Source organism: Mus caroli, chromosome 8 (genome assembly GCF_900094665.2).
Source record: "Mus caroli chromosome 8, CAROLI_EIJ_v1.1, whole genome shotgun sequence".
In the NCBI taxonomy this organism is placed as follows: domain Eukaryota; kingdom Metazoa; phylum Chordata; class Mammalia; order Rodentia; family Muridae; genus Mus; species Mus caroli.
The window spans coordinates 68,795,079-68,811,654 of NC_034577.1; the positions used below are offsets into that span (position 1 = coordinate 68,795,079).

The 16,576-nt window shown below is 44.2% G+C and overlaps 1 protein-coding gene across 4 annotated transcripts in view; it reads left to right on the forward strand.

Annotated features, from left to right (window-relative positions):
- Positions 1-13,045, forward strand: part of Nr3c2 (nuclear receptor subfamily 3 group C member 2) — a 342,250-nt gene extending 329,205 nt beyond the window's left edge. For 3 of the 4 annotated variants that reach the window (XM_029480834.1, XM_029480832.1, XM_029480833.1), the window contains exon 9: positions 10,190-13,045. In XM_029480834.1, the coding sequence (XP_029336694.1) occupies positions 10,190-10,345 (156 nt within the window). In that variant the 3' untranslated portion in view covers positions 10,346-13,045. The remainder of the gene's footprint in view (positions 1-10,189) is intronic. The other variant, XM_021169901.2, reaches the window with a different exon arrangement.
- The last annotated feature ends 3,531 nt before the right edge of the window (positions 13,046-16,576 follow it).

Genomic DNA, 16,576 nt, shown 5'->3' on the forward strand with positions numbered 1-16,576 from the left:
GCATTAATTCAGTGCTAGTAAGTGCCTTCATATGATTACACAGTCATCCCCACTATACATATCCCCAGACAGAAACATCCCATTCTCCCCTCTGTTCACCCAAGCAAACATAATCCTGCCTTCTGGCTTAGGAATTTCACTCTTCTGTGTTTGTCACATAAGAAAAATTATACAGTGTCTTTTCTTATTTTGGCTTTTATATGTTTTTGAGGTTCATGCATGCCATGACATGTATCAGAGTCTCATTCTTCTTTAAAGCTGAATGGTTGTGTGCGTGTGTGTCTGTGCATGTGTGTGTGCACATGTGCATGCACACATATGTCATTTTCTCATCCATTTATTTCCTGTGGACTTTTGGACTATCTCCAACTCTCAGCTAGGATGAATAACACTGCTGTAAGCACCCCCTGTACTTCTTTATTGCTTTTATTCTTATATTTTTGGCCTAGCCTTTAACAGCTGAGACATCTCTCCAGCCCATTACTTTCACTCTGTATGGAGACCTGTAGTTGATGCTAGAGTTCTCTTTAACGTTTTCACACTGTCTTCCTTATGCACAAAGGTTCTGGTTTCTCTGTACCATTATAAAAAGTTGTTTCTCCTCCCACTTTGGGATAGCAGACATCTTACTTGGTGTGAATCTAAATGTACTTTGGCTTTAATCTCTACACCTGCTAGTAGTGTTGAACAGCTCTTCCTGTACTTAAGAGCATTTTGACTTCAGAGAATGATTCTTTGGTTCTTGGCCCAACTTAAAGATCACTTTGGCTGTTATTCAGTGACTGGAGTTTCATTACTATGTTCTAGGCATTAGCCACTTGCTGGATACACAACTCTAACGCATTCTGTCCCATTCTGTAGGGTGCCTTGTGACTTTCTGGGTGGTGTCTTTGATGCCTGGCATTTAGTTTTGATGTAGCACAGTTCACTTTTCATAGTTGTTGCCTGTGTTTTGGGAATCAGATCCAAGAATAAACCTGTTTGATTTTGTATGAAGGCCAAGTGCTTTACATAATCTTGGTGGAGCACTTTCCAGTGTTGACAAGTCTATTTCTGGAACACTTAGACTAAATAGTAACTAGTCATTTGTGGCCAGTAAACCGGTTGGTATTTTTAAAGCTGATTCTGTGTCTTTTGTCCTAACATCATTAAAGTTGGTTGAGTCTGGTTTGGTGCTGGGAATGAAACCCAAGGCTCTGCACAGTTGAGAACATCTACTTCCCCATCACTGAACCCATATATCCAGATAGCTAAACTTTGCTCTTTGAAAGTAATGCTTCCAACTTCCAGTGCTCAGGCAAAGGCTGACTGTTCATCAGCTGATAACATTTGAGAAATGAGAGTGATCTTAGTAGCACAGGGGCATCTTCAGCCAGGCTATCTCTCTTCAGCTCCTAGACCACCGAGGCAGTTATATAGCCTTCCCCACAGGCTTTGAAGAAGCTGTGGCTTATGGAAGAGCAGAGCACAGGGAATGCCCCCAGCCTGCCACGGACTCCCAAGGGAGCTGGAGACCCCTGGCTCTTTAGGGTGGCTGGGGTCTGGGGTCGGATGCAGGAGCCACAGTGAGGGGTAACAGCATTGCTTTGTCTGCCATCAGCAACAAAACAGCCTTCCCTAAAAACAAATGGCCCAGTCCTTGATCTGCTGCCTCTCCACATTGTCTCCCATCAGCTTCTCCAGGGAAGAGGGAGAAATGAGGGCCATGATTACCATCACCAGCAAGAACTCCACACTCTTAGGAGTCAGGGACTTGTGCACAGATTCTTCCTTCCACACAACATCTTCTGAGACCTCAGGGGTGTCCCAGAGGCCCAGCATGCTTTCAGAGGACTGGAAGGAAGGCACAGATCTGGCAAGATCAGTGTTTCTGGTAGCTCATGGCAGGCTCTGATGATGAGGCTGCTGAACTCTGTGCCTTTTTCCTACTCTCTACTGAGTCACTGTGGCTCCTGTGCCAGCCCCCCAGCAACACCAAGGAGCCAGAGGTCTCAAACCCCTTGTCAGGGAGTGTGCATGATATCAAGTAATGTATAGTAAACACACACTGAATAGGAGTCTCCGGGAAGGAACGAGGCTGGTCTCAGGTACTGAGGTCAGCACTGTAGAAATTAGAGCTGTTAAGTGAGGATGATCATGGGAGTTACTAAGCTAGGGGGAGTTTGTGCATGCTGACTGGGAAGCATTTGGTATGACCTGGCTGTTCAACATGTGAACCTCCTGTGGCCTTGACCCCATCTATGAGGGCCTCGACTTCCTCAGCTCCTCAGTTTGGTAACTGTTTTTTTTTAAATAGTTATTGTCCCTGCTTTGCAGTCCCACTCAGACTGGTTGACTACCTCCTAAGGCCTAGAACCTGTGGGTGCCACCCTCAAGGCCACTGAACCACTAGTTATGGCAGGCCAGGGTTGTTGAGGGCCAGGTAGAAGCTGAAGTCAGAAGCAAGCAAGTGGCCCAAGTTCTCTGAGCCTGAGACTGGGGTGGCTGCTTCTAGTACCATAAATGAGACCGGCCTCACCAAGAGCAGCCTCACAGTGCAGGGTGTGCCATATATCCACACTCAGCACCACAGCAGGGGCATCGACTACAGAGAGAGCGGTTGATGCTGATCCCCCTCCCTGTGTAGCCTGCCACTGCCTAACCTATCCCACAAGCTGGCCTGAGGTGCCAGGCCCACAGTTCTCACAAAGCTCCTGTCCCTCTCTGCAGCTGAAGTATAAACAAGAGGCCCCAGGTTCCAATCTGTGGAACCAAAACAGAGGTGGGTGGAAAGGCTATCTGAGTAGGCATGCATAGTTAGTGAGTAGTGTCGGGGACACCGGTCCTCAGGTCACCCGTGAGGCATCTCTAGACTATGCTCTTGCAGTGCTTGCAGACACATTTATGCAAGTGGTATGATAGGGACAGAGGTAGTAAGAAGGCCTCAGCAGGCTCACAGGCATGTATGTCACCACTGTTTGCAGCCTCACACTTTGAAATTGGCAGACCTGGCTCTGTATCTCTCTGCACATACACAGCAGCATTCATGCACCTGTGAGCAAACGTGACTCTTTGCTCTGTTCTGGCCCCACTGGGCAGCCTGTTTCTGAAGTCGGTGGTCAGCTAAACTTTTCTGCTAGTGCTGAGCCCCTATAAATGCTTTCCCACTGATGCCCAGACACTTTGGCTCTCCTGCCTTGGGTCCCTGCCATGGTCAGCTGAGAGGGTTTTCTGCTCAGCCTTCCTAAGCAACACCACTACTTCCTATTCACTGTCCTTCTCAGCAGGCACAACACCTAATCTTCTCTCTGTAGAGTAGACCCAGAAGCTGTGGGAAGAGGACAGTGTGTGCCCAATATGGGTCCCCAGCTCTGGGTGCAGCCAATACCCCTACTTTAGAAATGGGAGAGGCATGGCTTGTGTTGTCCAGAATTTACCTGTGTAGTATAAATCTTTCAATACATTTTTATTTTTATTTGACACATGGTCATAGTGCCTGTGTCTAATATGCATGAATATCAGCAGTAATGGTCAGAGCAAGGTAACTTGCATGTTTGTCTAGCAGACATACATCACTCCATCGTGCTAGCATATTCAGAATCCTTTCACTAGCTGTTTGAATAGGCATCATTTCTCCACCCATTTCCTACCTCCTACTATAGACACGTTGCTCCTTCTCTCTAGCATGTCTGCTATACTGTCTAACTATCCTCCTATCCTGTCTCTGTACCTCCTCCGTACCTTTCCAAGCTCAGATAGCATTATTCTATTCTATTTCCGTGAAATCAACTTTAGCTTCCGCATGTAAATGAAAGCCATGACTTTTATGTCCCCTAATGCCTTTTCTAGTTCCATTTACATTGAGGCAAACAAGTTCATTTTTAATGGTTAAACATTATTTCATTGTAGACATGTACAACATTATGTGTGTGTGTGTGTTTTCATGTGATACAGTGTGAACACTGTTCACTTTGATTTTTTTTCATTTGAGGCAGGATCCAGCCTAGCTGGTCAGTGAGCTAAGGCTCCATCTGAAGGATTGCAAGCATGCACTACCATGCTTTGCTTTGATGTGAGTTCTAGAGATGGAACCTGGTCCTCACACTTGCAGAGCAAGCAACTTATCCTGTCTTTCCATCCCCTGCGTTGTACTTTCTTTATCTGAAGACACCTAGGTTGATTCCAGATGTTGCCTACAGCAAAGATGCTACAGCAAATGTCTCTCCATGCTCTTCATTTGTATATATCTTCCTAAGATGGAGATAGCTGGACCAGTGGTGGTTCTATATCCAATCCTTGAGGAACGTCTGTCATAAACCACGTGATGTAGATATATGGTCTTAGATTTTGTCCAGTGCTTTGTTCAATTGGTCTGTGTGACTATTTTTAGCCAGGATGGTGTTTGGCTATAGTAGCCAAACTCTTTAACTCTTTAACTATGTGCTGAAGTCAGGTAATGTCTCTAATCATTTTAATTAGGGCAGTTATGCCGCGTCTTTTGTATTTCTATATATTTTTCAGGATTGTTTTCATTTTTCCTGTTTTGTGCAGGCTGCCATTGATACTTGAATAGTAGTAGCACTGACAATGGAGAATGCTTTGGGGAGAAAGGGTATTTTAGTGGTTAAATTTTTACAATCTGAGAACATAGGATTTATCTCCAATGTTCTGTGTCCACTTCAATGTTATTCATCAGAATTTTACTTCTAGACATCATTCATTACATTTCAGGAGTCATTCATAGGTTTGTCTGTTTCTGTTACTGTGACTTGACTACATTCTTGGTTTCTTCTTTGACAATTTCCTTTGCATGCACAGAACAATCTCTGGCTTTTGTGTGCCAACTTTGTGTCCTGTAGACTTTGTGTGGTCATTAGCTCCAGCAACTGTGTGTGGTCCGTAGCATTATTTATATATTTATAAACAAGTCTCCAAACAGGGGCGAGTGTATTCCCTCCTTTCCTCCCTGGGTACACTTACCTCCATTCTCACAGTGAATTCATCAAGATACCATGCATTGAGTAGGATGCTACTCTGTTGACCGGGACCACTGAGAGTGGACTTGTCTTGTTCCTGATCTTGAAGGAAAAGATTTCGGTTCCATTTCTGTGGTGTATGTTTTTATTTTTCATGTCTGAATTAGGTCTTTCTTTTCTTTTTTTAACATGGCTTGTCTACCTAGTTTGTCAGTTGTTATGTAATCCTGGCTGTGAACTCCCCATGCTCCCTCCCATTCTCACAGGGGCTGGGATGGCCGCCATGCACCCGCATGCCAAGTCTTTTATTCATTTATAAAGCCTCTGCTTTCCTTCTTTTTACACCCATCTTTGTTATTTCTTTCCTTCTCCTGACTTGAGCTTGGTTCTCATATTTTTTTCTTCAGTTGTATCACTAGGTTACTTCAGATATTTATGTCTTTAACACAGATACTCACCACTAGACATCGGCCTCTTTGTGTTGCCTCTATTATATCTCACATTATATTTCCATTTTTGTTCATATCAAGAAATTTTAACATCTCTCCTTTGACTGGTTATTGGTCATTCAGAATAATGTTTAGTACACATGAATATCTTTTAAAGTTCTGACCATCACTTTTTATTTTTATAACATCATGGTAAAAAGATACATGCTATATTTTGTTTTTAATTCACTGAGACTTTTGCAGCCTAGAATGGTCTGGACTAGACAGTGTCCTGTGCACATGCTGCTGAGAGCGTGTGTTCTACAGCTGTTGTAGGAAAGTTCTGGAGACATCTTGGTGGCCTAAAAGATAGTTTAACTGAAAGGGCTTTTTTTTTTTATTTTAAATTTGGACAGTCTAATAATTAAGGTTAGGTTTGAGGTCCCCCCAAATCTTACTATCATTAGGTTGTACCCCACATTTATTATTAAATAATGTTGGCTTTATAAAATTATGTGTTCTAGTTTGAGTGTTGGTATTTGTATAAATGTTATCTCCTAAAACTAAGTTGATCTCTCTTTCATTAATTTATCACAACAACCCATGCAGAAGCCAAAGGAGTACATCAGGTGTCCTGTTCTATTATTACCTGTAGCCTTTCCCACTTTACACAGGGTCTCTGACTGAATCTAGAGGTAGGCCAGAGCCAGCAAGCCACAATAATCCTACTATCTCCACCTCTGACAGCTCTGGGGTTACAAAAATGCATGTAGCCACACACAAGTTTTTAAGCAGTGGTTTGAACTCATGCCTTCATGCTTGCTAGGCAAGTGTTCTTACCCACCGAGCCATCTCCCCAGATTCTTCCTTTAGCATTTAGAAAAATCTAAAGTTGTATCTGCCTGGTTGTATCTATCTATCTATCTATCTATCTATCTATCTATCTATCTATCTATCTATCTACCTACCTATCTGACTTCTGTTCTCTATTTTATGTTCCATCTTTTCCAATTCCTTTACTTCTGATCTGAGTACCTACTTACCAATGAAGTCCATTTCTTCTTTGCGTCTAGTACCCTGAGACAAACTCACTCAATCGATATATATGTTAGTTGGAGAACATCAATCATTTACATTCTAGATTATTGTTGCTAACTGAAGGTGTGCAGCTGTGGTTGTGTCTGTTTCTCCCATGTCTTAATGTACCTCTGTCTGTCCTTAGCTGCTTATTCTCCTGGTTTCTTACATAAACAACCCTGACTACACTTGTCTCTCTGTGTGTTTGCTGTATGGTGTAGCCCTGAGTTTTCATATTCCTCAAAGATGGTGGTTATCAACCTTTAGCTCCTAGTGTAGGCCCCGCAAGTGTTCTGATGGTGACAGATTGCCTCAGTGTTTTGTGTGTTGAAAAAAAAATTCTGTCTATTTCTTAATAGTAGTTTTGCTGAGTGTAATATTCTAGTTAGCAGCTTTTTTCTTTTAAGACTTTAAATACATCATCCCATTTTTTTCTAATATGCAAGGTTTTTTTCAAACATTCCATTTCTCAGCTTCCCTCTCGAGTGTCTTTTTCTCATCCTTGTCTTATGCTTTGTAGGGTATTTCTGTACAAATGCTGATCAACTGTACTGTACCCGCCCCCTTCTCCAGCATCTAGCAATCAATACTCTATTTACAGTTCAAACCTTTTCAATTTAAATGACAGAATGTCTGTCCTTTACATCCAGCTCATTTCACTGATGTACCATCCAGTTCCATTGCTTTTACTAAAGATAGGGCTCTCCTTGTCCGTAGGCTGAGAAGCACTGCCTCCTGAGTGTAGCCACCATACTGTTTTAATCCCTCACACATCACATGCTGACGGGCACACAGGTTGATCCCATCAGCCACTGTCAACAGCATCACAATAAACATGGTGTTCTCTCTCTAATGTGGTGATTTTTACTTCCTGTAAGTTAACTGGATCATATAATAAACTCCTTTTCTAAAAAGAGTGGCCATGTTTATCTTCATAATGTATGTGCTAATTTAAACTTCCCTTAATGGCACATGGATTTTCTGCTTTTTGTCAGCAGTTTTTCACGGTAGCCATTCTATGCTTGGTGAGCTGATTTCAGTGTGGTAGGGACTTGTACACCCCTGGTGGCTAATGAGTGTAAGTTGTCTTTTTGTTTTGTTTTACTTTTTCATTTATTTGTTTTTCTATATATTTTTGGCCACTTTTTTGAGATGTATCCATATAGACCATGAACAGGTTTTAATTGGGTCACTTGTTCTGCTATTCCATCAGTTTTGAGGGTTTTGGTTTTTTTTTTTGTTTGTTTGTTTTGTTTTGTTTTGTTTTGCTTGTTTGGATTTTTTTTTTAAGTACTCTGGATATTAAGCCTCAGGTGGATAACACATTAATATTGCCTCCATGTTATAGTCTGATTCTTCATTCTGTAGGTGTTTCTCTGTACTGAGAGTGGTTTGAGGTCATCCTTACTCACCGGTGTTGGTGTTTGCTTTTATTTCTCTGCTTGGATTCCTAAAGAGAAAGTCGCTGTCTGCAGCCGTGTCTTGTACTCTTTCCTCCCGGCTGTCTTCTGAAGCTGCAGGGCTTTATGTGTTCCATGTGGGCTTCTCATCCACCTTGACTGGACTTTTGTTCATGGGAGAGATAGGATCAAGTTTCTATCCTCTGCCATGGATCTCCAGCCTTCCCAGCAGCATTTAGTAGAGCAAGGATTTTTCCCATTGTATTTTTTTAAAACCTCTTATAAAAAATCAGTTATGGATGTACTTTGGGATCTCTCTTTTTTTTTCTCCCTTTGGCTTAGATGGAATATTTTATTACAACTTCCTGCTGTTTGGCTGCTCTGGGTCTTTAGTGCGTTTTTTGGAAACGCCTCTTCTGACATCTTCAGTCTGTGTCTTTACTTGCAAAGTGAGCTTCCTGTAGTCATTATCTTCTTGTTTCTAGTCCATTCACCCACCTTTTAGTTAGTCTGTTTTCATTCATTCTAGTTTAATGGATTACTGTATTGATAATGTTTAACCCTTTCTAGTTCCTGCTTTGTGGGCTTGCCATTTCAGTGAGACTTGTACTTTGACAGTAGTAGTTTCTTTGTTTTGCTTGCGGGGCAAGAGCTGGACCCAAGGAGAAGCACAAAGCCCCATCAAGGACAGAGGGAGCCATGGTGGGGAGGGAGTGGCAACAGAAGCCACACTGGCATCTGCCTTCATTCCTGGCACTGAATAAAGTCCTGTACTGGGTTCCACACCCCTGGCCTCAAAGATAAAGTTGTTCTTGAGGACAGTGCCATCCATTCCTGTGTCACAACACCCAGGAAGACCTGGGTCACTTTGCTTAGCCAGGTTTAGGGCCTCAGATGATTCCATACATTGGCTTATGACCATGAAAGCAGACTATATTCAGAGTAGACCTCATTTTAAGATGGCTGATGCCTGTACCTGGCTTACGGTGAGTGGGGTAAATTCATTTTCCAAAGCAAAATCACTGGGAGGAATTTTGGTTAGTTACCACCAGGTCCATCAGAATAGTGAAGTTTGAGTTGCAGGGATTATCAGTATCATCCTAATAGAGTTTGCTGGGACAGTCCCCAACATGCACACAGTATAGAGAAGGGACTGCCTCTGCTCCAGTGAGGGTCCAGTGAAGGAATATCCTCTTTCTCTTTCTGTGCTGTCCTCCCAGACCCCTGAACCTTTCAAAGCTTCATGTTCTCACGGATACTTGACCCTTTTGTGGGGAAGACAGCTAGCTAGTGCTGGGCGTCACTGTTGGGTCCTTTCGAAGGCAGTTCTTTTGTTGCCATATCTCTGACTTTGGCCTTACGTTTAGTTTCACTTTGATCGTATTTATTTCCTAGTGATAAATGGATGACCCAAGCCTCAGGGAGTTTTTGAGCAGTTGTGCCGTTGTATGTTTCATATGCTTTCTCCCAGCTTGTATTGTCCAATAACGCAGCATTTGCTAAGTTAATAAAGTGCTAGCAAACCTGAGTGCTCATCAAGCTCTCCGTCCCCTTCCAACTGAGCTGTGTGAGAGGATCTGCCGTGAAGTCCTGGAATCCACCTTCTGTCTGATGCTGCCTCTCCACACGTGTTTCTTCACTCTACTTAAGTTCTTTAACAGATTAGTGCTGTAATACATTTGGTGTGTTTTTTTAACTTACCTAACTGGGAGTGGTTGAGGCCCAGAAAGGAGTATCCTGGGGTAGGAACAACACACTAGACAGATAACCTGTAACACGAGGCTTTTATTTTTCAAAATCAGCCAGAACTGGAGTGTAGCTAGGGAGCCTCAGCCTTTTTTCGGCTCAGGGAAGAGCCCTGTGAAAGTGGTGGCTGCCTCAGACCCAGTGACCAGCCACGGAGACATCGTACCTCCAGCGAGACTACCTCTTCTGTTTCTAACCCTCCGGGGTTTCTGCATGCGTGGGCCTGCTGCCTGCACACATACGTACTTATTCCACACTCAACCAGTTCACAAGCTTGCAAATGAGACCTGGCTGAGGGGCCACTTACCTGGGCACTCTTAACTTTATTTCTGTCCCATGTGCCTTGGATATCCATTTCATGCTAGACAGTTGTAACCCTTGGCTGAATTTGTTTAGCATGAAGATACTAGATGGCACATGACAAGAACGTACTTGTTGGTTCTCCCCAGATAATGTGATTAGACTGTGACACTAGACTATGCCAATGCTCACTTCCTGAGCATCGCATCAGGTTAGGCTATGGAGGAGTCGGGGAACTGGCGATGAGGCCCTGTGTCATACCCACTGTGTCTGTGTGTTGCAGTTGGTGAATGACCTGCTAGAATTCTGCTTCTATACCTTCCGAGAATCCCAGGCTCTGAAGGTGGAGTTTCCTGCCATGCTGGTGGAGATCATCAGCGACCAGCTGCCAAAGGTGGAATCCGGGAATGCCAAGCCCCTTTACTTTCACAGGAAGTGATGGAAGATGCCGGCCAGGAAGAACTTTGCCTTAAGTTTCCCCACGTTGTTCTACACCTACGAAGGACCCAAGAAATCACATTTTTCACATGTGACGGCGGATTGACAATTGGTCGGCAGTTTCTCAAGTTTAAAATCCCATCGAGGGTGTGGAGTCGGGAAAGCCAGGAGACCTGGATCGGGCAAGCCTGAGCTGACTAAAGGACTCTTCCCTCTCCACTCCCAGTACTTAGAAAACATGTTCCCGTTCCTCTGGATGAAAAGCCATATCTAGTCAATAACTCTGATTTTGATATTTTAACAGATGGAAGTTTTAACTATGCCATGTGGTTTCTGGTATCTCTCGCTTGTTTTCAAAGGGTTCAAAGGACTAGAGAACTTTTTAAAGCTTACCCTTGGTTTGCACATAAAATGTCTAGTCAATATGGGGCATTAATATTCTTTTGTTATTTAAAAACACACAAAAACATACACAAAAATACATACAGATTCCTGGTATGTAATAACAGAACACGTGGCGTGGAACTGTGGCCTTCCAGGCACGTTTTTCTGCATCGCTGGCATACACACTCGTTAGTGTCCATTTATTATTTAATTAGAATGGATAAGATGTTAAATGCCTTGGTTTCAATTTCTAGTATCTATTGTGTTGGCTTTACAGATAATTTTTTGCAGTCTTTTGCTGTGCTGTACATTACTGTATGTATAAATCGTGAAGGACCTGAAATAAGGTATAAGGAACTTTTGTAAATGAGACACACACACACACAAAAAAAATCTTTAATGGTTAATAGGATGAATGGGAAAGTATTTTTGAAAGAATTCTATTTTGCTGGAGACTATTTAAGTACTATCTTTGTCTAAACAAGGTAACTTTTTTTTGTAAGTGAGATGCTCTGCATGCGTACTGAACCGTTTACAGTGTATTTAAGAAAGGGAAAGCTGTGCCTTTTTTTAGCTTCATATCTAATTTACCATTTTACAGTCTCTGTTGTAAATAACCACACTTAAACCTCTTTGGTTGTCTCTAAGCCTTTCTACTTTTTCAGTACTATTTGTTTTGTTCTTGGTCTCCTGCGTGGGGTAGTTCTGGCTTCTGCTTCTTCCTGCTTCCATCCGGGATGCTGCTGCAGTGTCTGCAGCTCCTGACAGGTGACAGGGCCATTGGACCAAGGTCCTGAGAGTTCTGCCCTTCCCCCTTGGCTACAAGAAGCAGACCCTGCTCTTGGAAGGGGAGACTGGAAACATAGCTCAGAGAGCACAATTCTCCCATTCCAGAAAATCGGATTTTCTCCTCTGGGGGAAAAATAATTCCATGCACCCTCCACATCTGTCAAAGATCAGAAAGTCACCTCTGGCCTTGGACAGGGTCCTTCACTCCTGGAGCTGGTCACAGGAACAGCAGTCATGGCAGGAGGTACTGGGGCAATCCATCTAAGCATGAGTCAGTCAGAATGGAGACCCACAGATCACTTAGAAGGTTTTTAGATTTTTTAAAGGTAGGTTTTAAAAATGAAAATTTTATACATAAACAGTTTTGGAGGAAAAAAACCACAAAAACACTATGAATCACATAAGCAAGACAGTGGCACTAAAATTTTAATTCATTAATCTGTCCAATACTGATGCAATTTATGGCTTTTTCCTTGCCCCAAATCACAGACATGTGTATCTCTGGGGAACTTCAGTATGATTGCACTAAATGATCTTTGAATAGAGGCCAAATTAATCTTTCAAACATGATGATGACTCTCATCAGTACTCAGTGATCATGAATTCCCAAAACCTAAAAGGTGAAGCAGAAGGCTGGGACAAAGCCCCCGTGGGGTCAGCAGTTTCCCACAGGGTTCACCACGCAGGCAACATTACCTTGTCTTTCAAAAGACGCCTGCCTTCTGCAAGGGGAGACCCAGGGACGCTGAACTCAGAGGGAGGGGGCTTTCTTACATCATTTGCAATCTTGAGGATTTAATTTATAGGTCTTTAAACACAGTCAGCTTACATGCACAGCAATATGAAAACCACACTTTGAAGGCCATGAACACACACAGCATGCAGACGAGGTGTTTCTGGGGGAAAGGAGCTGAGTTAACTCTAAGAAACTGGAATTCCATCTTAGCCAGGATTGAGGTGGAGAAGGTCTGCATTAGCTTTTTGTATTAATGAAGTTACTGGCTCCTCATGTGTCTCCAGGTAACTCAGCTTAACTAAACAGCAAAGCCATATTCTCTAAATTCACTGTTGAATGCCTGTCCCAGGCCAAACTGTCTGTCTGCTCTTATTTTTGTACCATATTGCTCTTAAAAAAATCTTGGTTTGGTACAATTCATAATTCACCAAAACTTCTTCATATAATTAAAAACACTAAATTAGTTTAAAATGAAGCAATTTATATCTTTATGCAAAAACATGTCTGTCTTTGCAAAGGACTGTAAGCAGATTACAATAAATCCTTTACTTTAATCACCTGTTGTCCTGGAACTGGTTCATTCGGATGCCTAGCGGATGCCTAGCGGTACACCGGGGGCTTTCTGCCTTCCCACATTCTGATCCCGTGCATTTCTGCCTGCAGCCAACACTGGAACCTCCTGAGTTTTGTCTGAGGAGAGAAAGCTGTTTGCTGCCACATGGTCAACCTTGTCTTTGTCATCATGATGTTCAGTTCATTAAACTCTTCCATAACAGAGCTATACTGCTGGTTGTCGTGTAGCCGTGTGCGCCCATGGCAGCACGCCCCCACGCGTCTCCACTCCCACAAGACTTTGAGACTAAATTAAGTGGGCCACCATGCCAGCTGAATTCAGAGGTTCTTCCTCTGCGTGCTCTTGCTTTCTCCTCCAGGTACCTGCAAACCCTGATGGCCACCCACTCTTTATGGTCCTGTTCCCCTGACTCTCATGAACACGGGCCCACAAAAATGCAATTACCAGATCCTTTTAAAACAGGATACATTTCCTCCCAGATAAATTCAGGCAGCATGTCATTTGATGCTGACTGGCTTTCAGAAAGAGACGCCTGTGCGGTAGATAAATTCAACGTCGCACAACAGATAAAATCTGGAACACATAGTGTGGCCACTGACCATAGCCCAGGGGAGGAGCTGTATTCTGTGTGTGCACCCATGTATACAATCACTTGAGCTGAACAAAACATCTGTAGGTGAAAACAAATCTGTATGTAAAACTTGAAGAAACCTGATCTGTTAAGGAGCAAAGCTTTTCCTAGTCTCCATTTTGAAACAAAAGCCATGTTGATGTGCAAGCCTAGGCACAAACTCCTAGAAAAGCAGGCAAGCCTTCAGAACTAAGGAGACTTAATTGAGTTGAGTGCCTTTGAAGAATTTCACAAAGCAATTCTCAGGCCTAACAAATTCAAGTTCCCGTTATGAATCGCTAGGTGAGAACTTCCAGGGCAGCTAGCTACTACTGACTGTCATGCATTAAAAACCGAGCCATGCGGCACAGTTAGAGTAAGGGGCTTACTGCTTGTGTATGTTGAGTGCCTCTACAGCAGAGAGGAGATGTTTTCTCTCTCACACACACACACACAATAGCTTGCCTTTTGATAAGTAATGCAAGTGTTTGCAAATTAAGATGATTACAGGTGTGTGCCTGAGACTTTGAGCCCAAGCTACCTAGTTCTTAGAGCAGCTGCTTCACTGGAAATAGAATTTCCCAAACAGCATTAAGTAGAAGAGTATTAAGCTAGGACCCTGACGTTTGGCACCAGCCAAGTGAAACACATGGCAGAATTGTAGCAGGACAGACCAGTCCACCATTTCTTCAGTCTCTCTCCAGTCTGTGAACAGGCTCCAGGAGACTGCTGGTTAGGACAAGACTTACCTGAGCTGGGCTGGTCCATGCATCTGTGCTCAGCCTGCAGCTATTGGTCGATGATAGCTTTGCTATCTAGGTGACCTGTCACCTCTCACCATCCTGCACAAGCTATGAAACATTATGGAAAGAGCTAATGCTTCCCACGCCTCTTAGTCCTTCAGACTTGTTCCTGTCCCACTGACTGAGTTCCAGCTCAAGCCCACAGTCCAGCTGGGAGGATTGTTGAACATAATTATGGGAGCAGGATCAAGGATGGGGGGATGAGAGGGGATGAAATCACATGTTGAATCCCGGGAAATCTGACTCTGGAGACCAGCATCAGGGTGTAGATCTGAGTTCATTGCCCAATGAGTGCATAAGCTTAAATACAGTGCTTGAGCCAATCCCAAGCCCCTACATCCTCAGCCAATCACATCTCACCACATCGTCACCATTCTCCAAAGAAAACCCTGTCTGATGAGGTAACTCAGAAGGAGCAAAGGAGCATCATCACCTGTGAGGACTTCCATGAAGATGGGGGAAGCGGGCACCGCCCTGGCCTTGATTCCTTTTTGCTGTCTCACTGGTGTTCCGGGAGCCATCTTAGATCCGATGCCTCGTATGGCAGAACAGAACTCTTGGAGCAGTTGAAGCAGCCTGTTGCGCCTCGCTCTTCATCCCACCGTTTCCTTTCCAAGGTTGCCTTGCCTTCCACATCCCCACACATGGTTCCAGCAAAGACTGTCACTAGAACGCTTAGTCATTCAGACACTGCAGAATGTGTGTCACTAAGACCCATGTCCGGCTTTCATCCAGTTCAATCAATCCTATTTCTGTGGCTTTAAGGAGTGTTATTCATGCCCTCACAAGCCAGCCCTGGGTGGGTCTGGGCAAGCTGTTCCCACTGCACTCTGCAGCATCGTCACGGCAACTGACCCTCCAAGGAAGAGATCCAGGCACCAGTGTGTAGCCCTGAGCTGTCCGCTTCATCCCATACATATCCACTATCCAAGTTCAATATGCAGGTCTCCTGTCGGATGGTCAGCAGCTCAGCTTGTCTTTAGATAGATAGAAAAATTCAAGCATATTCTTCCAGCAGGTGGACTGAGACACTTTTAGCCACACACTTGCCACTGGGAAAATGAGCTACATTGCCCAAATGTGGCAGCAGTAAATTACTGCTCAGAAAGCCAAGGAAAAGTAATTGACGGTCATCTGATATGACACTTGCTGGGGATGGAGAGGAAAGCTGAGGATGCCCCTGCAGTAGCATCCTCGGACAGGAGTGCAAAAGGCTATGTGGCTGAAGAGTCAGGAGGAGTAGACAAAGCCTGGCTCTGACTTAAGAGAGAAATCAAGGATGAGAATGCATTGAGCATGAGGTGGGTGGGAAATGGGGTCAAGCTGGGACTGCAGAGGCAAAGAGACCTTGGGAAGGGTTAGAGGTCACAGTCATGGCTGAAGAGCAGAGGCCACCAATGGCCTCTGAAGATGAGATGGCAGTGAGGAGCATGCGTATTAGTGCTGTCCCCGTTGACAGAGTTAATACGATCAACATTTAAAAGATTAAGCTCACAGGTTCCGAGGTCTCAGTCTGTGGCTGGCCAACTCTGGTTTGGAAGCCACTGAAACAGGGTGACATCACTGCAGAAGGCATGATGTAAAGCAAAGCTGCTTACCCCATGCCATCCAGGATGCAAAGAGAGATGACAGGATCCTGTCCTTCAGTGCTCGCTTGGGCTGAGGAAGTGCCACTTGTCAAAGGGTCCTTCACTTTCCACCAGTGCCCGTAGCTGGGGACCAACCTCTAACACAAGGGACCTTGACAGACCAGTAAGATCCAAGCCATGTCAGTGGCTAAGAGCCGCAAGGCCCCAGAGACTACCTCCTCCTCATCTCCATTCACTACAGTCTCACCTGCTATGCACTCAGATGCAGTGCATAGTCACTGAGGTTCCCATTGATTTCACCCAAGCAAAAAAAGACTCCTGCAGGGCATCTGTACCAGCTAAAGCTGAAGCTCTCGTGCCAGTAATGTGGCTGGTGCTGGTGGAGGTGAGAGATGCAGCTGGTGTCAAGTCCTGAGTGAAGCACACATGCCAGAAGCATCCTGGAGATGTTCCCAGGATTAGCCACACCCATTTTGCAAAACACCCGACTGGTCTCCAGTTGTAACCAAACACCCCTGCTCCCTTTACTGTGTACATTTTGGACCCTGTCCAGGGATAAGCTCTCTGCTCTGCCTTGTGGTGATGGTGAGTCCAATGGCTCCTGGGCCATACTCTGTTAGAAACAGCCTTGACTTTCCTCGGCCACTCCCCTGCTTTCCTCTAGATAAACCCAGGTCTGCCAGCTCTTGGAGCCGTGGAAGACGAATTTATTCAGCGACACGTATCCCATGGCACACAGAAGACACT